General features: G+C 36.0%; 1 protein-coding gene across 4 annotated transcripts in view; it reads left to right on the top strand.

The window, feature by feature from the left end:
- The first annotated feature begins 1,343 nt into the window (after nucleotides 1–1,343).
- pde1ca (phosphodiesterase 1C, calmodulin-dependent a) overlaps nucleotides 1,344–25,537 on the top strand; it is a 69,883-nt gene continuing 45,689 nt past the window's right edge. For 2 of the 4 annotated variants that reach the window (XM_043226608.1, XM_043226609.1), the window contains exons 1-3: nucleotides 1,345–1,643; nucleotides 7,206–7,256; nucleotides 7,693–7,858. In XM_043226608.1, coding sequence (XP_043082543.1) covers nucleotides 1,559–1,643; nucleotides 7,206–7,256; nucleotides 7,693–7,858 — 302 coding nt within the window. In that variant the 5' untranslated portion in view covers nucleotides 1,345–1,558. Of the gene's footprint in view, nucleotides 1,644–7,205; nucleotides 7,257–7,692; nucleotides 7,859–18,606; nucleotides 18,971–21,655; nucleotides 21,683–25,537 lie in introns of those variants that run through there. The other 2 variants (XM_043226607.1, XM_043226610.1) reach the window with 2 other exon arrangements.

The raw sequence follows: 25,537 nt of genomic DNA on the forward strand, positions 1-25,537 counted from the left end.
TACAGCAAATATAATATGTCGAGGAACTGACCTGTTGATCCACATGAAGTATGCTATAAAAAAAGAAAAAAGTTGCAAATAAAACTATGATTATTGGATGTGCTACTCGCCTATTTTTGCGATTGTTTGTAAAATGTAGCAATTACTAAGAGAAAGTAAAAAAAAAACTTGAAACTTGAAACACAGCAGCTATGTTCCCATCCAAAACTGCATATTTAACTTTATTTGCATATTCATAGTAACACAAAACAATATTCCCACGTGCAATTCGTACATGTTTTATGGGAATATATACACGCGAATAAAGAGAAAAGTGGCACAATGTATCTGTAGTGAAACTAAAAGTTGCCACAATTGAAAAAAACCCCAAAAAACCTGCAATTAAACACTGTCGTGTTAACTTTTAAGTGAACAGTATGTCTAGTGTTTGTGAACACAATCGTGCAAGACTTTTCAGCGAGGAACCAAGCCAAATAATTTTGATGACAGACTTTGGCTCAGAATGACCAAACATTTGACATTTAACAAGTTGTGCACTGACACAGACAAAGTTTTGTTGCACATCAAAGCGTTTATTTAGGAAATATGTTTCCATATGCACACGTTTAGAATTTTTATGCATCTTTGCATTTCCTTACAGTATTTATTTAATGCAGCGTCGCAAATTTGCATCTGAATGCAATCATAGCCATTAACAGACAAAAAGCTTCCAAGAATTATTGCATCGCTTAACTCCCAAAACAACACAGTGTTAATCTGACATTTTTCGTGATATAAACAGCGACACGAATTCTGCGTGCTTTTTGCACGACCTTTTCCTTTATATGTGGTTTGTAAACAAATTGTAATTCAGAATGGGTCCGATATGGAACCTGATTGTATAATGTTTTTAGTTAATTGCTTTTAACACCGTAACCCGCTATAACCTTTTTTTTTTAATCTCATCCAGCCAGCGTTTCTGGCAGAGCGGTTTGTTTAAACATCGTAAAAAGGTTGCCCTTTTGCAATAGCACTTGCCCGTATGTGCTTGTACGCACACACACACACACACGCGCGCCCGTGTACAGTAACCACACAGGTTTGAAGAAGACACACATGAAATCGTCCAAGAATAAACATCATCGCGTGTCACTGACTCAGATCAGTGCATGCACGTATGCTTAGCGCTCAAGTAAATGGGCGAGTGAGTGTGACAGTGAATGAGAGAGAGAGAGAGAGAGAGAGCCTGTAATCAAGCACAGTTTAGCGGTGGGAAGGGTCACAGTGTGAGCGGGAGGGGAAGAGAGAGAGAGAGAGAGAGAAACATCTCCCATCTGTGTGTTTATTCTCTTTACAGTGTAAGAAAGGCAGGCAACAGAGAAACAGGCTGGATGATGAGCTCAAGAGGGATTTTTACAGATGGGATGCGCTCCCGGCAGGAGATGTCAACCCTGTGACTTCCTTCGCTAATGATCCTCTCTAATCTTTGACGTCCCCGCTCAGAGCACGCTTTCCCACCTGAGGAGTCTGTTTCCAGAGTTTCTCTCCGCTCGCAGACGGACCGAGTCAACTGGAGAACATGTCAGAGCTCAGCTCCAAAAAACAAGGATTTAAAAAATGCCGGAGTGCCACTTTCAGCATTGATGGCTTCAGCTTCACTATTGGTAAGAACAGCTGGTCAGGTGTGTGTGGGTGGATGTGTGTTTCTGTGGCCGGCACTGATTTCTTTTCTTTTTTTTTTTTGTATGAGCAAACATGGTGCCTTTTTAAACCATTAATTTGGTCATTTTAGCTTTTTTGGTTCACCTCAAACAATTGTCAATCACATCACAACATGAGGGTTAACTTTGCATTATATTTAAGGGTCCTGTATAATAATAATAATAATAATTTATTGTTATTATTATTATTCCTAATTATATTATCTTATGTATTATTTATTATTGTTGTATTCTAAATTCATTCTATTATTCAAATTTTTAATAAAATCAAATAAAAATGTAATTCTAAATAAGGATAATATGATTATTAATTAATAATAATTGTAATAATGATAAATATTTTGGGTAACACTTTAGAATAGGTAATACTTGTTAATTATTAACTACGAATTCATGAATAAAATCTTAATTTGCAGCTTATTAATAGTTGTAAAGTTTAGGTATTGGGTAGGATTAGGGATGTAGAATAAGGCATTAATATGTGCTTAATTAACACTAATAAATGGTGAATTTTTTAGTAATATGCATGATAATAACCGTAAAATAAAGTGTTACCGAAATTGAATATTTTTTTAAATACTAAATGAAAGTAATAATTTTTTATAATAAATTATGATAACTAAAAACAATAATTATTATGTTTAATATTAAATGATTATCTAAAAACAATTATTATTATTATTATGGTGGTGATGATGTTCATTATTAACTTAAATACTTTAATATCAAATCAAAGTTTAAATGCTTTTTTTTAAGCATTTACAGAACTTGTTTCTAATATAGCACTATTCTTTCTGTTTTGGTTCAGTCTGAGGTAAAACAATGCAATAAATCCAAATAATCAAATCAGAGATTCTTACTGTATAAAATCAATCGCAATAAAGCATATTCGAGGGAAGGGGTCGAGGTTTTTGAAACCCCAAAAATTCCTCACCAAAAGTTCATAGTCAGTTCTCACACAGTTAGTTATGTCTCCACCTGATATTGTTTAGAGCTATTAAATTTATCATGGGGTCTCTCAGACCCCGATAGCGCATGAAAGCTAAATTATCATATGTATGCTCTAAATTGTGGTGTTTATGCATATGTGAAGTTTTCAGAAAAGGGTTTGGAAATGTCACGATGAGTCACGGATCTTGACACGAGCACAAGAGTTTGTTAAATTGGTTCAAGACAGCTTGAGGTCGCTTTCCTTGCATGCAAAGCTCTAGTTTTTGTTGTGTCATAGTAACACGAATGCAACAAAGTGATTATGTCTCTTTCAGTCTCTCCGGGTTCCTCTGAGTCGCCTGAGTACAATTAGATTACATAAGAAACAACTTTTTTTCCAGTTCTAAATGAGTCACGGTGCTCCGTGTTCTCCAAGAAGCGTGAGATCTTTTATTGTCCTGTCAGCCGATGAGGGACACAGCATCGGGACGTTGATGTTTCTGACAGGGTTAGTCGATTTTAGGCAGGCGCTGAACAAAGAGAGCTCGAACGGCAAAGTGACATGACAGTTGTTGTGGCAGAACATCGGATGGCGGTAATTATACTCCTAAAAGGTCAAGGGCTTATGTAACAGACCACAATCAGGAGATGTGCTCAAATCAAAGGTGTCAGGTGGAAAACATAGTCATGTGATCATTCCGAGTCTTTTTGTGACTTCTAACCTGTCAGATTAATTCTGTTTGATGGGAAGAATTCTCGCGGGAACCTGTGTTTATCATTAAACCGAAGCCCACACAAACAGTCATGCTTTTAAATCGCACTGGGCCCATGATAAGGGTTTTCTCCTGTGGATCTCCCATGCTGCCTTTGCGATTACCGTCTCCATGGTCACCAGCGGAGGCAGGATGTGATGTCACGACCTAGTGATTCTTGCCTCTCCCTGACAAACAACCCCAACCCATTCGTTTCCCCATAGTGCTGCCTGTGTGTGTGTGTGTGTGTGTGTGTGTGTGTGTGTGTGTGTGTGTGTGTGTGTGTGTGTGTGTGTGTGTGTGTTTGGGCAGGACGCCCGATGAGGCCTCATTAGAGCACCTGTAGAGGAGTCACTGAGGCTTCTGGGTCAGATGGGGAGCCCATATGAAGACCCCAAAGCTATGTGTTAGAAATAATAATAATTGTCATTATTAATACTAGTGTTATTTAATAACCAGATATACAGACATGTGTGTGTGATTATAAAATAAACAAATATTTGCGAAAACAAATATTATTATAAAAGGAACTATTATTTTTACTTATATAACTTATATATGCATCGCATCTTACAATATTATTTTGAATTTGTGTGTGTGTATATAAAATAATTAATATTATATTTATTATAAAGTAATATATGCATAATATTTATAGTCATTATTATTAAATATAAAAAGAACAGTGTTGTTTTTACAGTTGTGTGTGTATATTATCAAGTTGCAAATGCGTATGAATTATAATTTTAAAATAATTGTAATTTATAATTAATATGATAAATCTATAATAATCTATTATCATTCAAATATATTTTCTATAGGTTGCATATATAATCTAATATAGAATGTGATGTGTATGTAATTATAAAGTAATGAATTCATATTTGTAAAACAAACATATTATAAAAATAACAATTTATTATTTTTACTTATGTATGCATGTGTGATTACATGTAAGATGCAAAATGTATTATTTAGAGCGTCATATATTTTTTATTCATGTGTATTTGTAATATCAAATAATATTAATATTATATATTTTTTTATAAATTACTAATAATCATTATTAAATATACACATAACAATGTAATAACAATAAACATAATCAACATTTATTAACTAGTCATTTTTATGACTTATTTATACAGAAACATACATATAAGTGTATAGAGACCTGTATGTACCGTAATGGAGATCCAGAGGGGTGGACTGAAAGGATGAAGGGGTCTTTGCTGGTTACCTGGCAGGGGAGGCGAGGATGATAGCGTGCGCCCCTCACCGGGGGCCTTTCTGTCGTCAGCAGATTAAAGGAGTAGTGTGAGCTGCCCAGGGGGAGTCATTATCGCTAATGAAGAGTCCTTCCTCTTCTCCTGAGTACTGACTCGTTGGACACTCAGCAGCCTGACGAACTCGCCGTGCTAAAGGCTCCTCTCTGATTTCCCTCTCATTACCCCTGTGCCCCCCACGGACCGGCAGTCCCCACTTAACAACCTCACGTCTCTCTCTCTCTCTCTCTCTCTCTCTCTCTCTCTCTCTCTCTCTCTCTCTCTCTCTCTCTCTCTCTCTCTCTCTCTCTCTCTCTCTCTCTCTCTCTCTCTCTCTCTCTCTCTCTCTCTCTCTCTCTCTCTCTCTGTCTTTTTCTTTCTTTCAGCTCTTTTATTCACCTGGTTGATTCTCGGCGGTTCATATTTTCTCTGTTTTACTGTCTATCATGCCTCCAAAAGGCTATTCATGCGCAACTTTAAAAATAAACTAATAAAAAAATCCCTACTATAATTAAATCCTTTGCAAAAATGTGTTAATTGTAATAAAGCTTAAATTAAACACATTACATGAAAACCACTTAAACTGACAAAAAATAAGAAGAATTCAACTAAACCGAAAGTAAACTTAGGCAATTTAAAATATTATTGTAAACAGAGTTAATTGTAACGTGTTCAAATGTTATTAAAAACTAATTTATTTGATATGTTTTTATTGGAAATTCTTATCTTCTCTTTTATCTTCTTTTCATTAAATATCTTCAGTCTTACATTCATTTGGCTGCCTACGTTATGCTTTCAGAAATGGAAATTTAACGATCATTTATGTTTTTTAAAAATACAAAATTATATAGGGATTGACGTAGGCTACATAAATAGAATTATGCCCTATTAACAAAAAAACAAACTAAGTTAAGATTTTTGTTCCCCCCTTTTTATTAGGAATATGAATCTTTGTATATGTTCATTAAATGTACATATTGAATCATGTTCGTTTCGAATCTTCGTTTATTCTGAAGTTCTAAATCTTCAAACATCCTCTCTCGCGCATCTGAATCATTTCACAAACGATTCACAAACGAACGAATCATTAAAAACGACCAGACGTTCACAAGACGCCGCTAATTGACGGATCCAGCCGCTAATTTGACGTGTCTCTAGATGTCTGTAACCTTCTGTTTTGTTATTAGTGTTTCTAAACCTCTTGTGGATTCGGTAAGCTGTGTTTTCAGCCATCGGTTGTCATTGTAATTAGTCGAGAGTCGTTGGGTGACCCGCAGGGGGAGCTGTTCGTTCAGTTTTTACAGCAGCGCGTGTAAACAAAGCTGAACAAAGCTGTCTCTGACCTCGAACGGCTTCTTCCACTCATTCATCCCGAGGCTGTTTGACAATTTTACCGCTCAGAAGCGTAAAAGCCACGGCACAGTTTATGAAGGAGCTTTTTTTCGGTAGAACCTCTTAATGTAAACACAGAAAAACCGCACGGTTGATGTCTCTTCAGCGGCTGGATCAGGATTTATGTTTGCATTGATAGAGAATGTAGGAGGACTTTGGTATCGCACATTTATGTGTGACCTTTAGTTTTGTTTTCACTATAACTATATGACTATAAAAGTCACTATATGACTTTTTCACTCAAATTTTTTTTTTCAGTAACTCTTTCAATTGTTTAGTCTAAAATAAGAGGTGAATCAAATATAGTAGTTGTTAAATATGTAATGAATGCGGATGGTTTGGTCACTATAGCATCTGAGCACAGTTTGAGCTTTGTGATATTTTACCTGAAACCTATTAGGCATGTGAGATTGCTAGATTGTTTCTTATGAGAAACCTTTCATTTGAAGCAGGCTAATGTAGTAGTTTCAGTTAACTGTGTTTAAGAAAAACTCTTTTTTTTTTGTCTCACCTGCCTGTACGGAAGCCCATTTTTGCCACCGTTTTGTTTCACAATACTGACACTTTTTCTCACAATTGAAAGTTTACATCTCGCAGTCGTGAGAAAATTGATGTAAACTTACAATTGCAAGTAATAATGTCAGAATTGCGAGTTTATGTTCTAGTTGTGCTACATATGTGTCGATTCTGACTGAATATCTCGCAACTGTGAGTTTAGATCACACAATTCTGCAAAAAAAGTTGGAATTGTGAAAAAAGAAGTCGCAAATTACTTCATATTTGATCCATTTTTTTATTCAGTGGTTGAAATAAGCTTGCAAAGCCTCTCATTTTGGGCAAACAGCAACATATTCCACTCTTGTATTGTGCACATATCTAAACATTTACTTTATAGTTATTACATTACCATGTCCTTTGCATATTCATGAGTGATATGCAAATGACAAACTAAGTGAAGTGATTTATCCCTCATTTTAATGCACGCAGGAACATGCATCAGGTAAACCACATAAACAACAGCATCGATTTTCACATAAAATCGAGAAGCAATTTTTGAAAAAAAAAAAAAAAAAAAACGTGAGATTTGTGGTGAGTCATCGCGGTGGCTGTTGAAGAAAGGTCTTCATCACTCATCCGTCTGCGCGTTTCGTTCTTTTTCTCCGCAGTGGCGAATGAGACCGGAGAGAGCAGCGCGAGACCTCTGGCACGATTCGCACGTGAGTATCCGGAATCAAAACGAAACTTTGTTGTTGACTTGACTTTTACTTTAAAATTGTTTCCAGACGCGGTGAGAAAACGGGTATGAGTGTGACACGCAATTGCTGACGGTCTCCATTGATCAAACACACCGATCTGTAATCACAACAGCAGTGAGAGGTGTTAGAAATCATCCGGCGGCCTGCATCCTGCCATCTTTGCCAACAGGCGCGCGGTTGTGGAAATATTTATTCAACCCAATCGCCCGAGCATTAATATCATTTGACTAACCAGCGAAACCTTCACCTCTTGACTGGCTGTTTGCGAAACAGCAAACTGGCAAGAGTCGTTTATCTTCCTTTGTCTTTCCGTCTCCCTTCCTCTCTCCCTCTGCCCTGGTCTTGCATTCTGTCGTCTGCGCCCCTCTGAGCTTTTGATCTCTGATTGTTGCATCAGGTTCCAAGTCCCAGAATGCTTTGTGGAACGCCATCACGGCGGGCATCGGGATCAAGGACAAAGACAAGCGGGGTATCCTGATTGACCCGCGGAGCCCGGAGGAGATTCTAGCTGATGACCTGCCCTCTGTCGACAGCCCTGATGCCATGGAGAAGACCGCCATCAGGTTTGGAAGGAATCGCACACTCACTCACTCCTCGATCGATCGGCATGGGCCGATATCCGCCCTCGATCAATCAACGCCGGTTCTGCGTTAACTGCTTCGCGAAAAGTGCTTTTTCTTTACCAGCTGTTATCTAAAAGCACATTAGAGTGAAACTGGTTGAACGGTCACGCTCTGTTAGCAGGAATTATGCCGTGATTATGTCACATAAAGTCTTTGTGCATGCGTTTTCCACTCATAAGCGCAGCTGGCAGGCCTAGATAGGATTATTGATTTGTTTAGGAGCAATGGTGTCAAACCACACTTCTATTACAGATCACAGCAGGCTTCTCAGTTCTGAAAAGACCATGCTTTTAAAAATTAAGGTTCCAGCTGGAACCAGAAAGCGTTTAGGTCACGAAGCCACAGGAGAACCTGTTTAATTCCTGCTAGGAAGTTTCACATTCTAGTTGTTTAGAATCTTTTAAGAGCTAAAGAACCAATGGGATGATGCAAGGACTTTAAAATGTAACTTATTTACTTTCCAAAGAACCATAAAGAACTTTTTTCTCACTATAAAGAACCTTTTTTGCAATTAGTTCCAAGCATGAGAAACCTTTTTATTCAATAAAAGCATGCAAATAAACGTTATATTTGAGAGCATATAGCAATACGGGAAACTTATACAGCAAATGTCAAGTGGCCTAACAGTTTATAAAGTGAATATATGCTCTGTCTATCTCCAGATTGTGGTGTCATTCTTGAAAATCGTATTTTATATAAAAATGATGTGAATTGGCTGAGGTGGCTAGTTGTTTTGCCAATATATATAGGCTTTTCGCATGTGCATATGGTTAGAAGGCCGTGTATTGTGTAAACTGAAGCATGAGATATAACACAGGTTAGTGTCTACAATGTAATTTGTTTCTTTGAAGGCAACTTTTTTCAGATATAAATTAATATGCTAGTTCAGTGCTCAATCAGTGTTGAAAACCAATTTTTTTCAGCATCTAATTGGAAATACATTTTTTACAGTAAAAAGTTATTAGTAACCATAAAAAACTGTAAAAAAATGTTTCATTACATTATAGCTAAATGCAAAAAAAAAAAAAAACATTATTAGAAATTAGTAAAAAAAAAAAAAATGCTAGATATATGCAAAGATAGCATAAGTCTATACAGACTATTTCCTGGCGAAGGATGTACATTTTTCAACGTCATAAACCCTACTCCCACAGCAATCCAGTAAACCATCCTAATCCATACCAATCCTAGTGTATCCCGAATGGATTTCGCGTGGACGTCAGACACATAAATCTCATCATTGTAGCATTCTGAAAGGGAGCGACAGGAAAATGAATGATGAAACGGAATGATATTTGGACTCAGCTGTCTGCTGGTGCGACCGGCTGTGTTAAACAGGGAGACTCCGGTGGACTGTGATGTTCTGTATAGTGAGCGACTCCTCATTAATCACCCTGTGTGAGGAAGGGAGGGGAGAACCGTATGGCATTAGACCTGACGTCAGCACCGGGCACCGTCTGCTATAAATATCCACCGTAAAACTGTGCTCCAGTGAATCCTTAATGTTCTATTAGTGTGTTATTGTGCAGCTTGAGAGGGCATATTCGGCAGGTTGGGTGATGGTTTGCAGGTGAGAAAGCCCCCTCTCCCAGCTGAGCGGTAACCAGTCCGAACATGGCATGATGGGATGGCATGCCAAAACCCGCCTACTTGTCATCAGTTTCATAGCGACAGTTTAACCCTTCACCACTGAGACAGAGGCAATGAATTAACAAAATAAACAATTAAAAATCGTTGTGTTTATAGTAACCATGATTTAAGTATTCTAAGTAGAATAGACTCAATATGCTAAGTGTATGTGGGTATATATGTATTTAGTAAAAAATTCACTGATAATCTTGTCCTTTACTTGAACTTGAGAACCATATTAGTCCAATTCGTGATGCATAAAGCTGTTCAGTTATTTAAAAAAACCTAAAGAGTGGTCCGAGTGACTTGTGCACTATATACTAAGTCCTCTGAAGCAATTTGAATCATAATTCACTCATAATCTTGTCCTTTAGTTGAACTTGAGAACCCTATCTTTTGAGATATACTGTAACCATATCTAACCCTTTTAAGATTAAAAGGGCCTTAAAATTAATTATACAAAAATACAATTTTAAAATTTCATAGAAAATGTAGATTTTATGGAACATGCATTACTCTGCACGAAAACCAAATCCGTAAATCTAAAGAAGTTGTTTTCTGAATTTCTGCACAGTTTGACAATGAATTTTTCGTGTGCACAAAGCAAGTGCCAAGGGCTTTGTACCCTTTTAAAGAAAAATGTCTAAACAGCACTAGAGAGTTAACTAAAGACACTAGACTTATCAGTATCTCAAGTTAAACTCGCTGATTCAGTTATCTGGATACAATGGCTTTTGCATGAATAGACCCGGAATATAGTTTAAGAGTCAAATTTGCTGTTAATTCACTGAAATATTGATTTAAGACGAAGACACAATGAGACAACGGAACTTGTGCAATCGTGCCTGTTTGTGTGTGTGCGTGCAAGGCTGATGAGGTGTGTGCGCACTTAATTAAAAGGCCAAGGAAAGTAATGCACCTTTGAGTGAGTGGTCGGAGAGAACCAGCCTGATCTTGCGTTAAGCAGAGGTCTGTGGGGTTTTTTTTCCCCCCAGGGTAAGATATTAAGATTGGCAGGGCTGCTCTTCCATTAGTCTTATCTAGAAATTGTGTGACTAAAGAGTTGAACTGATTCAGTGTGACCCTCACAGATTGGAATGTCAGCCACATTTATTATTCTAATTTACTAAGAGGTGACTTTTACTCTATGACAGACACGTTCACCTTTACACGGGCTGTCGAGAAATACAGCACATTTCTCTATGGTTTTAAAATAGCTTCTTGATTCTGTTTCGTTTTATAATTATGAAAGCTCAAATCTCTCGTTTTTATGAAGAAAGTAATTCGTTAACAAAAATCTGATCGATAATAAAGTCTGATCGCTTTAAACCGCTCTGTTTAAAATAGTTGAAACAGCATTTATGTCTGTAATGCAGACAAGTTCAACTGAATTATTATGCTTAAAGCCAAAGATGTAATTATGGAAAACAGTTGCTAAAGATTTGTGAACGTGAATTGTAATGCTGTTCCTTAAAAACCTTGATGTTCCTGCCCCGAACATGTGGCATTTGAGCTAATAAATGAAAATTAATAATATTAAAAGGTATGATATGGCTTCATATATGTTTTTTGTCAATCAGTGGAAGGCTGATAGATGATGAATTCAGTTTTTTTTTAAAAAAACCGAATAAAATAGCTCTCATTTAATATGATTTACGTTGTTATTTAAGTCTAACTTGAACAATCCAGGAGGAGTTATAGTGAATTTTAATATTTAATACGTGTGTATTTTATCTTTATTTGTCCACATTTGTCAAGTCGGTTTGAATAAATGCTTCCGCTAAATGTAGATGTATTTAAATGCTTTTGAAATGGTAAAAAAAAAAATATTGCACCGTTGAGCAATTAATACAATTGAATTATATTAATATATAAAATGATGACTAAATAACTGAATAGATTATTAACGCATCGCTTATTAAAAGTAATGCTTGATTTCAGCTCTTTCTTGAGATTTTCGATTTTTCTTGAATACAGACTGCAGTCATGCACCTATGCGTCTTTCCATTCTAATGATGCTGCTTGGTAGTATCCATTTCTCACTCAATTCCTTCTTTCCCTCTCTCGCTTATGCTTTCTCCCTCTCTCCTGTGAAGCAAATTCATGTGTAACACAGCAGGCTGAGGTTCATCTCCTCTGAATGAACTCATTACGCTCGAGGTGCGAGGCGCAGCAGGATTGTTTCAGAAGAGCGTCTGTCTCTCCTTACATCGGCCGTCCCCGATGCTTCTCCTGACTTATGGATGATTTGACCTTTGTACGCCTCCGATCTTTAGCCGGGGCTCGCGGGAGCATACACAGGTGGACGTCCCATTCTCATCTCGAGTTTTCTTTCGATTATCGTTTCTCTTTTAGCCCCAGCTTTCTGCCCGCTCTCTGATAGGTCTGTAGCAGGCGGAGCTCATTTTAGTGGAGAAACCTAATTTTCCAGTTGAGCGCGGCCCCGTTGAGTAGAATGAACTGAGTGAATGAAAGCAAGATTGAGCGGGATCTTACAGGAACGCAGGCAAACAGGGCAGGTGCCAGTCGGGCAACACTTTAGTGCAGCTGCGATTGGAGTTAAAGCTTAAATGTAAATCATTTAAATGTAGCATTAAAAGGAAAGCTTGTGCAAAAATGAAAACGCTGCCGTCATTTATTTGCCCATAGACGGAAAATGTCATTTTAAATTTTCGTATTTTTCCCTGTAACTATGAAAACCAGGTTCTGCCACAAAAAAGTTAACTGTTACTTTTTTATCTCATTTTCTCACAATTGCGAGTTTACACCACAAATTTGGCCTTTTCTTTTTTTAGATAAAAACACACTTTTACTTTTTTCCCTGCAAAAGGTTTGCAAAAAGTTCCCTACAAAAAAAAAAAATGTCTCACAATTCTGACTTTTTGGTTTTTTAATGTGATTTTTCTTTTTAGAATTGTGAGAATTGCTAGAAAAAACATGACAGTGACGTTCTTTCTCAGAGTTGAGAATTTGTGTGGAAAAAAGTCAGAATTGCAAGATATATATATAAATATATGAAGAGTTTATTTGCAAAAATGGATAACTCCATCTTTAAACACTTTCATAAATCATGTTTTTTTAATATCGTGTTTTTTATTGTGTTAGTTAACTGTATTTAACTGCAGTTTGCACAATGCACAATGAAAAAAACTTTTTTTTGGGGGGGGGAAATTGTTAAAAAACAAGTTGTTTTTGCAGCAATTTGCAGATTGCTTTCCAATGAAGTTGCAGCGTATTGATAGGCAGTTCATATAGGGTGATTAATCACCTGTAAAAGATATCTGCATCCTTTCTTTCCTAAGCTTTGTTGATCCTGTCATTCTTCCACAAAGGAGGCCCTGGAGAGTATTTGTTTTCTCTGACCTACAAATCTCAAAGACCAGAGGCTGTCATGTTTAGGGAGCTTGTTACTCAATATGAGTGTCTCCCTCCCCTTCCCCCCACCAAGTCACCTGACCTGCCCGGTGCAGACCCTACTGTGAGCTGACGGGATTAAAAACTCAATAATTCATGCACTGACTGGATGTTAATTAGCTTGTCCAGTCCGGCTTTGTACTTGTGTGTTTTGGCTCTACGGTGCCCTTGAGTTTAAGGTCTAGGATAACTATTACTAGTCATCAAAGTGTTACTCATGTATGTAATGACATAGTAGTTTAGGAGCATAATGAAGTCAGTTATATATATATATATATATATATATATATATATATATATATATATAGATTCAGCACATTTAGAATTTATAAATGTTATATAAATTGTATATAATTTCAATATATATATGTGTGTGTATATATAACTACACTGTAAAAAGAAAATACTTGAAATGACTTGTTACCCCGCTGCCTAAAAATGGATTGTTTAGTCAACTAAAATATTTTAGGTGTCACTTAAATTAACATTAAGTAACTAAAAAATGTAGGCCAGTAGGGTTATATATTTAAAACGAGTGAGAGAGTTTAATAATAAAAATAAATAAATAAATAAATAAAAAATTATATATATATATAATATATATAATATATATATATATATATATATATATATATATATATATATACTATTTTCCATTTATTAATTTATTTATTTTTGAATATTAAATAGTGAAGAGTGAAATGTTGATATTTGATAGTTATTGAAAAGTCCCATAGCTCAGCTTGTCCGGATGGCAGCATGGATATGAATATTCCCTCGTGAAATCCGCTACTTGGTTTTAGTCACAGAGCAATTTGAATTATTTTTTAATGAAGAGGGAATATTCCTGTTGGTCATCAATCTACACAGGCAGACCAATGAATGCATGATTAGATATGCCAGCTATGTTAATTAATAATGCACATATATTTCATTTATTTCGTGCTCTCTCATTCTAATTTACATAGCACTATTATATTCTTGTTCAGAGAATTGATTGGAAAAAATTTTTCAACTCAATAAAAAAAATCTTAAATACTGAATTTTCGCCATGTTAAGCAATAAATGGCATTGATAGTATGGTTATGGACAGGCTGATCTCTTCCCTGCAGTTCCACCCACTCCAGCTTGTTGAAGAACAAACCGCATGCTGTTTATCTCCCCTCAGAGGTTTTTTTTTTTGTTGTCTTGTTAAATATTCATGTCTGGTGCTGTTTGCTTTCTACCTGCATATTTGTTTTGGGAAGGTCAGATTTGAATAATTCTACGCAGTCATGCTTTTTGCGTGATTTACCCAACAACACTGATTTAAAAAAGCGTAAAATCCAGCTCACGACATCCAAATTTTAAGACACGCTTAATAGCACATATTTCAGGAAGAAAGTTCAGTTTCTATCCTAAACCAGGAAAAAATTGCTTGTTGGAAACCAACGTTCTTGCTGTTTGAAATCTGTGTGCTATTTGTTGCTTAGAACACAAAAAGAGCTTTTGAAGTTCTGCAATTCGTAGTGAAAAGGACCTGTTCAAGCTCAACAAATTATAGACAAACATTAAAAACCGGAGAACAGACAAAAAAACTATTATTGTATCATGTTCAGAGATGCAGAATATAGGTAACATACCAGCTGTTTGCTGGTCTATTTGTTCTATTTATGTATTTTTATTTTTAAATGTATGTCAAGTTTGTGAAATTTGTTCAAATTATTTTTTTGTAATTAATTTAATCCATCACTTAATACCGGATATTCAATTTTATCCTGCTTTACCCTACATTCAGGTTATCTTGGGTGCCATATAACTGTATTTGAATCATTTTAACTAATATACATTTTTACTTTAACTACTCTACATTGTAATTTACTTATAAAACAAACAATTATAGTTTTTGGTGGGTTTTTGTATTTTCTAATATTTCTTGGAATAAATTAAATTTTTATATCAGCATAAATCTGAAAACTGAAGTTGAGTAAATAATGACAGAATATTCAGTTTTGAATTAAATGTTCTACTTTTGAATTAAAAGTAGTTTTTGCTGAGCCATATATTTACACAGGACTTTTATGATGAACAGTTTTAATATAGTTCAGTATTACAGCCGGGTTCATTGCTCTTGAACATTGAGCTGGAGTTTTACTGTGTGATTTCAGTTTTAATGCTTACACATGCCTTTTTTTTCACTTAATAAGTGGAAGGTGTTTGTTAGAGTGCAAGAATTTAGTTTTTTTTTTGGTTCTTGATATAACTAAACACTATTAATAATCATTGCGTAAGTAGTACTGTATGTAGCTGTGAATCCCCTTTGTCAGCATTACCGTGAACGCAAACTAAAGAACTTGGAGGATCGTGCGGACCCTTTACATTAACTTTAAGTTTCCTCTCGGCATGCTTGACATGCCAATAAAAACAAATATGTTTGTAACGGTTCGTGTATCGTACGAACGCAGCACGGTGTGACAAAATAGAACTAAACTAATTTATATTGCATTGGACAATATGTAAATGAGATATTTCATTATATATTCATATTTTGGAATTGCTCTTTTGCGTTAGTTTTACCCTGTTTGGTAAAAATAGTAGTTATTAAAAAAATAATAGTAAAGACGTCAATACTACTAAATACTAAAATAACACTAGGGTTAACACGCTGGTGTTAAAGAAAGGATGACACTTAACTCTCTAAAGAATCTTTTTTACTTGCAGCTTATTTATTAAAGATTCATATTTCATATTTTCGAACAGCACCTAGTGGCAAAGAATGAATTAGCATTTTCTTTCAGACCAACACAAATAGTAGACGGGTGATATGCTTGTTTCATGCTGACGAAACAGTTTGGGACTCGTTTTAAAATCACTTGATTCAACTTGAGTCGACTCGTTCTTTTAAGAGACTTTATACACAATACACTTTCAGATTTAAAACTTTGGTTTTCGTTCACTTACACGCTGCATGAAAGGTAATTTTCAAAAATCCATAAAAGGGCTACTTTAATGTTTCTAATGCGTAACCAGATGTTCATCCACTTAAAGAAGCAATCCCAGCTGACAAGAATCACTTTATTTATATTTTTCAGCCTTAAAATGCTTGCTTATTCAGTTTTCATTGTAACTACAATACTGTAAATGTCGAAGGATGAGTATAGTAATTACTTTCAACCGTTTCTCATTATATGATTCATATATCTGCATGACTGTAGAGCTTTGTCATATCCCAGAACAAAGGAAATCAACTGTGTTTGTTCCAGTGAGACGTGTTGCATTGGAGTGTTTGGCTCCAGTCTGCAGGTGTTAATGGAATTATTCACAGCTCTGGACGGGTCTTATTTCAGCTGATTCCTCCGTGATCGTCAAATACGGTATTACCACAGAATCCTACGATGAATTCAGCGGCCGCCGTCCTAGTCACACTTCTCACCAGCTCTTCCGCCCGCACCTTTCCCCTCTCAGCCATCTCTCAACACCTGCTATTTCTCACCTGATGGCGTATTTCCAGCCTTGCGCTGTCTTATCTTCATCGATTCGAGTCACCCTGGTCAATATGGCGCCGTCTATAGCTCAAAAGAGGGTCTAGAAGGAAATGCAATCCCCTTAATTAATAATTCTTCACATCTGCATCAAAGACGAACGCAAGCAGAGCAGATGCGGCGTTGAGCGTCTCGTGCTAATGGAGCGTGGTCATCAAAACCACTCCGTCTCGATGGTGCTTTAGTCTAAAGCTCAGTCGGATATTGACGCTGTCTTGATTTGACTGCGTGGGTTGCGCCGTCCTCCCTTTGCTGTGCCAGCCATTGTGTTTTCATTTGTTATGATGATATAATTTGTATTTTCACGTCAAGCCGTAGCTGTTCTTTAGGCAGAGATAAAATCTCTGTGCTAACCATCTGCTGTTTCTGCTTTGCGTTTTACACACGGTGATGTTAGGGCATCGGTTTATGTTCAGTAACAGTGGGTTTTTTATACTTCTTACTGTTACATTATGGTTGATACTGTATTTTCCCTATGTTTTGTGGTTTTTCAATCAAAAGTGAATTTGAAGTATAAAGAAGAACAGTTGCACGTTACGATGAGTACACTGTGCATATAAATGCATATTTCTAGTTATTGTTACCTGATCTGACCCGAAACACATTTTACTGCCATTCTTTTCATTGTCAGTTATACATTTCTAAAAAAATGTTTCATATATAAAAAAAGATTTAATATAAAATATATTAATGCATAAAAAAAATTATTAATGCAGATTAAATTCATTGATTATTCCCACCTAACATTAAATTGTTTAAATATACTTATTTATTGCAATAATTTCACATTCAATCTTCCACCTAATGTACAAATAACATTTATTTTATTCTTTTTTGTTTATGTTTACAAACAACAGGCATTGGCCAAAGTGCTTTACAAATCAGGCAAATCTTAAAATCCTAAAAGACGGTAACAAACAGTAAATTACACAGTAATTCGATAAAATTAAATACTGTTAAATGCAAGAGAGAAGAGATAAGTCTTTGAATGAGATTTAAAAACATCAAGAGTTGGACAAGAACTAACATAAAGTATAACATAACAGTATATTTTAATAATTGTTTCATGCCATTTTTTTGTTATGACTGAAGGCATTTCTATAGCCAATCAACACAACAGTACAATTGAGAGCTATTAATTATAACATTTATTTGACTCTAAAAATAACTTCTAACATTTTTTTCAGATAAACCCATTCTAACAAATGTTATATTTTTCTCTGACCTTTTGCAAGTAAGAAATATATTGAAATAAATACGTCAGACACTAATTTTAGAATGATTTGATTTATTAAATCAATCAGTGTATAATATTTATTACGCAGATAATTACAGTCAATTCTTTTTACACTGTATTCATTGTTGTACATTTAAAATCAGCATTGCAACACATTTTATTTAACAAGATATTCAACAATTACTTGATTTTATCCTTCGGAAGTTGGTTGGATGGTGAAAAGTCATAATTTTTGATCCAGGTGGTTGGAGAACAGGATGAAAGATAGGACTTGCTGACATCCAACAGCTGAACACGGAAATTGTTTTGAGATACAAACAAACATTTTGGGGGAAAAATGTTCACCGTTGTACCATTTACAGTAAGACAGGAACATCTATTATGTGCTGATTTCACATTGACCTTCAAAACTCTAATGCATTACAACACAGGGTTACACAATACAACCAATGACATTTAGCATTAATAATGTGTTTTAATGCATTATACACTTATTTAAGGTTTTAAATTATTAAAGTCTTATGCATAAGTGTATACTAAAAAAATTATAATTATAAGCACCATAATGCTACCTTTTTCTTCCTGTCTCTCTTAGACACTTTATTTACACTCCGGAGACATCCTTTTTTTCAAGTCTGCCTCTTTCAACTTATCTCCTTTTTTTTTCCTTCTATTTTTTTCTCTTCTTCCTGTCTTTTATGTCTCTCCACTCATGCATTGCATTGGTTTTATTCTCCATTTGTGTGGCTGGATGGAGCCGAGACTCCGATACAGAGATCAACAGCAGTTGTTTAATCCCCTCCCCTCCTCCTCATCCTCCTCCTCTTCCTCTCCACTGCCTTATATTCATGAGGGGGAGAGAGCGGCCCCCTGCAGTGCTGCCATACGCGCTCCTCTCTGTACACCTGACCAGAGCTGGTGACACAAGCCCACAACCACAGAGAGAGAGAGAGAGAGAGAGAGAGAGAGAGAGAGAGAGAGAGAGAGAGGAGAGGGAGGAACAGGATGAGGGACGTGCTACAGCTGTCTCTGTGACAGACTCGGCGTCTGCTTCTGCTGCTGCTGCCGATAGCTCTATAAACCGCCTCTGTGTCTGTGCTGTCCAGATACAAACTCGTTCATGTCGTTTTGCCTGGTCGACTTTTTTGACATGGAGTCGCCCACCAAAGAGATTGAGGATTTCGAGAACAACTCTCTGAAGTACCTACAACCGGATCAGATTGAGAAGATCTGGCTCAGACTGCGAGGACTGTGAGTAGAGTTTTATACTTTCCGTGTCTGTGCATGAGCAGGCGACGTGTATTTGAATTTGATTAAAAATCAAAACAACACAATATTAATAGTAATGTTTTATCAGAATATGATTTTTTTTATATATATTTTGCATTATAAACATTTTTATATTGCAATATTTTACATTTGCATTTTATTACGTCTTAATAAAGCAACCTGTATTTAAAATGATACCTTATAAAGAGTAAAGGAATATTATTTCAATATTAAATATGATCATTGTTATTAATATAAATTGCTAATAAATAAAGAATAATTGTGAGATAAATTTATCAAAATATGACTTATTTTCACACTAATTAAATAAGAATATCATGTATGACAGTGTTAAAAAATTTATGCAAATTACACATAATAATGGTAATATTTTCAAGCAATAAGTATAAAAGTACATAAAATTAATATTTTAACAAAAATAGAGCATTATGTCGTAATAAAAGGAAGAAGAATCTTGCATTAAAAAAGGCAAATAAATTAAAATGTTAAATATTTAAATATTAATTCTATAAATTCATTAAAAATGCTAATAAATTTAAATTTTAAGAAATTAAATTACATTTAAAATACATTTTAAAAATTAAGTCAATTAAATAATTACACAGTTCAAAGAGTAAAAGAATAAAATTAGTTGAACTTACTTTTCTTGTTTTTATTGTGTGATTTGCAGTTGATGGCTTTCTAATGAGACACTGACATATTTGTGAAAGTGAGATGCAGGTCAGGGTTAACGGGTCACTTTCAGTACAAACATCCTCTTCATGTGTGGCTCGGTTCCCAGACGAAAAAGCAACCTCATCTTCCATCAAAAGTGTTTCCAGTTGATCGCTATTTAGAATGCATTAGTTTGAAAACTAGGCTGCCGGCGGATCCGGCATATTAAAACAAAATATTTGCAAAGCGCAAGTATTTGCGGAGGAATTACAAAAGGGAAATGTAATGTTTGAACTTGCCACTGAAGCTAGATCAGGAAAATAAATGCAGCAGAATAGACTAAACTCAAAAATCTGAAAATCGCATGCCTTTTTGGTCTTTGAAGACAGAGGAGTTTTATTAAAATTGAATCTTTGTCCTGTGATCCAGAGGAGAATTTCAGCAGATAATGACTATATTAGCAGCACGTGCAACTTACTTCCTATCGCCATCTCATTCCTTGCCAGTAAATGAAAGGAAGCGCTTCTTCTGAATTTATGCGGACAGTAATGAGCGTGTATGTTATCACAAGGGGATTTTATTGTTTGCCGTTGTAGAGATTGATTTAATCCTTCACTGTGTCATTCCACATTAAGCCGCTGAATGCTAATCCCTGTTATAAACGGCAAAATATCTTCCAGGTTCGGTTTTAGATTTATGACAAATGCTGTGACTGCGGAGTCGCTGTCAGCCTGGGGTCCCTGAACCCAGGTGGAGAAATCAGACAGCTGTTATTTGTCCTGAAACGAGGGCCATCAACATTGTCATAACGGCCCCGGTCAGGAGCAGGGCGAGATTGATCCGAAGTCATCCTGTTTCCAGCTTTATTTCCCTTTTAGGCCCACTTTATTGAGCTTATTAAGAATTTAATTGTGCACTTGGCGGCTCCGAAGGGAAATGAGACCCGTGTCGACACCGTTGGACGCCGAGAAAAACACACACCTATAAAAGTTTAAGGCCGTAATAAAGGCAGGCGTTTTCTCCGTGGTAGATTAGACGGGCTGAGAGAAACAGAGGAAGGCGTTTTGATGATGAAGATGACGTTAAGGTTAAAGGTCGCTGATCACGTAAATGGCAGCGGTTGTGTGTTAGTCGCTCTTGGCTCGTCTAATTTGACCAATCAGAACGTCTGTCTTCATACAGTATGGCTTGAGAGCAGCTGCAGTTGAGAGGTTTTACTGAACCTTCTTTAAAAGAAGAGGCATTTCCTCTCTACGTGCGAAACAGAGCGAGCATTCATGCGCTAAGTGGATTTAGATGACCAAATGTTCAGATGTCCGTCATAAGAGGGTCATTGTTTTCCTTTTTTGAAACAAATGTTCATGCGCGCCTTGATTTGAGAATTTGAGTCCATTGGGCATTTTAACTGTTTAATGTATAACCTCTATATTTGACATTTTTGAAGAAAACTGTTTACTCTGATTATCTGTTTATCGAATGGATAGTGGTCATACTTTTTACTCCATTTTTTTGTTTTTTTTTTACTCTTTACTGCACATTTTTTAGAACAGGTTTATTAAAAATCAATGCATTAATTTATATATAAACATATTCATCAAAAATGTGGCAGCAAAGAAGCTATTGAAAAAAGTTAGTTCACAAAATGTGTATTTAAAATTGTATTCATGTATATGTCATATATATATATATATATATATATATATATATATATATATAAACAGTGAGACAATTGTGACATAAAAAAATTGAATTTAAATTAATCAGTTATTAATTAGTTATTATAAAATGACACATATAAAAGCTGCCTGAATATAAATGCATGAAATAAACAAAAACATTATGCTTTTAAAGGTAAAATACATTTTGTGTATTTGAGCGTTTGATTCAAAAACATGGTTTTACATGTCCATGTGACAACTTGCCCCATTGGCTTTATATACTGAAATTAATTTGTGTTTACCTGTACTGAAATGTCCATATTTTTGGTTTCAGACGAAAATATAAGAAGACGTCACAGAGGTAAGATACTCCCTGAATACAACAGAACTCATCATCTCAACCTGAAACATTAGCTGGGAAAATAAGCAAATAAAACTGTTTGCAAACAATTTGTATAAAGTGAGGTGTTTTTTTTTCTACCGTAAGTCGGTTGTAATCAGAAACCACAACTGTTGTATGTAGGTCTGGTCACAGTTTTCTGATGTGGTTTGTGCTAAAAAAAAAGCCTGAAAGTAAAACGTGGTTGTGGCATTGTGTTTAATTACTGGTTGTCAGCGAGAAATAAACAGCAGTTTTCTTTCATTATCACAAGTGAATGGAACGCAGTTGTGCATTAGCATATGAGAACACTTACAAAACTGTGCTGTGATACCATGATGTCAACATGAAGGTTTTAAGATAATTATACCATAGGACATACTATGTTTTATGTGTGGTACCGAATGACCACAATTTAGTCTGTGATATATATTTTTTTGGTTTGTTTTTGAAGGCTGCGGTATTTGATCAAAAACACAAAATTGTGACATATTACTATAATTAAATTTTTTTGGTTTTTTAAATATTGTTTTAAATGTAATTTATTCCTGTGATGCAAAACTGAATTAATATGCATAACTAATATGCTGATTTGATGCTCAGACATTTCATATGTTTTAATCACCCAGTGCCACAGTATGTTTCAAAGTACTGCATCATTAGCATTTGATACCTTCACTATACCATAGTAATTTTTGAAAGGCAAAGCTTGTGATATTTTTGACCCTGTGGTCTATCTCTATGTGTAGGGATATGTCACATAAAATGTAAAGTATATCAGTCTAGCTGTTTATATTTAAATGTATTTGAGGTACACATTCAAACATAGCCCGGATAGAACAGCTACAGATGACTTGACATCAACCAGAGACTAAACAAAAAAAAGCTTTAACCGGTCAGTAATGACTGTGATCTAGACAGTACACACACACACACACACACACACACACACAGACATAAACAGCCAGCAGCAGATGCCTGTCCTTCCCTTCTCACTGTGTCTTTTGTGTGTGTGTGTGTGTGTGTGTGTCTGTGGGTGTGTGGGTGTGGGTGTGTGTGTGTGTTGTGCACGCATGAGAATGTCTGTGTTTGTCAGGCTTTGATGGCTTGGCAGGGCAGTGTTAGAGATGAGTGTGTGTGTGCAGAGCTGGAGGGAAAAGTGTGTGTTTGAATTGGGCTTGAGGGAGTTATGCTTTATGAGCCCATCAAGGTGAAAGGTCACGGGCCGTTCAGACATCAGATCATATATATCACTGTGTTTCTGAGAATGTGACATTTTCATCTGTCTTGATAATGATTTTTGTTTCACCAAACCCAGTTCGGGAAATTATATTGTAACCCAGCCTCAAGCTTAGACAGCACAACCTGTATATTTTATTTCTAAGGAACTCCTAATAGCTACACAATAACAAAACAAATTCAGTTTGCTCACTTTACATGTTCGACAAACAATCTCTTCCTAAAAATGGGCAATTGTTGGTTGTCATGAGCTCCAGTGTGAACTACACATTATAGCAAATCAGTATTGTCATGTTATAATTTGTTTCTTGTGTGTATATATATATATATATATATATATATATATATATATATATATATATATGGGCTTGGGAAGAGTGACGTTTTCTCAGGCGAAATACTTCGCTGGTGGGGCTGCTTGTGGCAGCTGTTTAATTTGATGTAATTATCACCATCACTCCATTCCTTCACAGATTTATGTCTCCTGGTGATTAAGTCACAGGAGATTCTTGCGAGTACAGATAAATCTCTCGTCCAGCGAAGGAATAGTTTTTCCAAAGATTTTCCAAAAAGACTCAATAGAAATGCATGTCCAACTCAAGTGTGTAAACGTGATTGACAACGTTTTTTTGTTTTTTTTTACGTGTGAGAATTTCTGACAAGAATTTCATATTCCATATGCAATGACCTTAGGAACCAATGACCAAGAACCAATGACGATTGGTATAAAATACAAATAATAATGGTTTGTAGCAGCTTGAGATTGAATAAATTATAGCAAAAATTGAAATCGTCCAATAAATGTATGTAAAATATGTCATTGACTATATCATTGGCTTTCATTGACTATATACCAAACCAGCACCTAAACCAGTGTTTGACATTTGGAAATATAATTAATGGCAAAAAAGTTGAGTGAAGTGGCTCATGTTGCTTGTGTACGCATGTGTGATATATTTTAGAGCTTCAAGAGAAACCATATTCTAGGTTTCTTAGCACTGGCCAAATAGTCTGTTATACAGTCTCAGTGGGTCATGCATTGTAGTTTGAGTTGGGTAGGGCAGCGTTTGGCATGCCATACAGCTCGTAACTAAATGTGACGGGCTGCGTGACTGTCAGAAGGACTGTAGCAGATAGTGTGGCATACAGATGCTATATACTTCAACATTTCTAGGATTTTCCTATCAAAAGACGAGCTGTTGATAAAGACCACCTTCATTACTCCAGTAAGTTAACCAACTCATCATTTGGGTATTATTTACATTTCACACTGTTTTACTGTGCTTCGCAAAGCTAGTCTTTCTCTTACAGACCTCTTAGTGTTAGTCATTTCTCGATGCTGTTTTGATTTTAAAGTTGGCTGGTGAGGTCTAGATCACCATTACTGCGTTGAACCTCTCGGATGTAGTCGAAGAGATGTTAAGTGTTTGGTTAGTGCACAGTGCTTTTGATGAGAAGGAAAAAAACATTCTTACAAAACAAATTTCTTGAGCAAAAAGTCAGCATAAAGGAATCATTTCTGAAGGATCATGGGATACTCAGCTGGAGTTAGAATGCAAAAAATTCAGCTTTGCCATCACAGGAATAAAATACTTTTCATTTAATTTTATATTATTTAATTTATTTTGTATTTATTATATTTTATTGCACTTTTTTTAATGCATTGTTTTTTTATATCTATTGTAACTTGCTTATTTTATTTTATTTTATTTTATTTACGGTTATAAGTGTTATGAGCTGCCTATCTCGGCCACGACTAGAGATTTTTGTCTCTTCTTTAAGCCATATTTATCATTCAGATGCAAACGGTTGGCGGTACATTTGTACTGCCACTGGCATTTTGTCCAGTGTTTGCATTTTGACCCGAACTGATACCCGAGCCACTGAATCCAGGGAGTGTATTACAACCATCATTGTGGCCTTTTCTGATGATCTAATTAAGACTGGCTTCCCAGTCAGAGGCAGCACAGCCATTACAGCCTCCTGCAGCCCGACGGCACTTCAATCTGTTTCTCACACATGGCGTAATGAACACTGGGGCATTCAAACTCACCAGAGCCCTGCGCAGATGGGGTTTGTTTACAAGTTATCGTGAGGTTCCCTTTTCTTTTTGACTTCTTGTGGTGTGGAAACCAGCTTTGATGTGGTTTGAACCCAACAGGCTGTCCGCGTACAACTTTCTTCTCCTCATAGCTTTGTGTCGTTCTGATAGACTACACGCGAAGCCGATTAGCTCTGCCAAGTTGGAACGAAGCGGAGGTAAATATTTAGAAACCACCGACAGATGAAAATTCTCTTTCGCATTGGAGCGTTTAGGCTTTTTACACAAAAACATCTCAAATGATCGAGTCAGTCAGCGATCCGGCGCTGCGTTTTGGCTTTTACGAGTTTCTTGCGCTAGCTGAGTGCTCTGAGAAACTCTTGAGGTGTTGTCTCGTCATGCCTCCGCTGACTGATTTCAGCTTGTTAATTGATCGCTTCACAGCCATTGAATCACAGCCCCCACACCTGATAATTAACAAGATAATTACTCCAGTCAAAAAGTGACGTATTTAACAAGCGATTTCACCTTACAACACCAATGCCCTCCCCCGGGAG

Source organism: Puntigrus tetrazona, chromosome 24 (genome assembly GCF_018831695.1).
Source record: "Puntigrus tetrazona isolate hp1 chromosome 24, ASM1883169v1, whole genome shotgun sequence".
In the NCBI taxonomy this organism is placed as follows: Eukaryota; Metazoa; Chordata; class Actinopteri; order Cypriniformes; family Cyprinidae; genus Puntigrus; species Puntigrus tetrazona.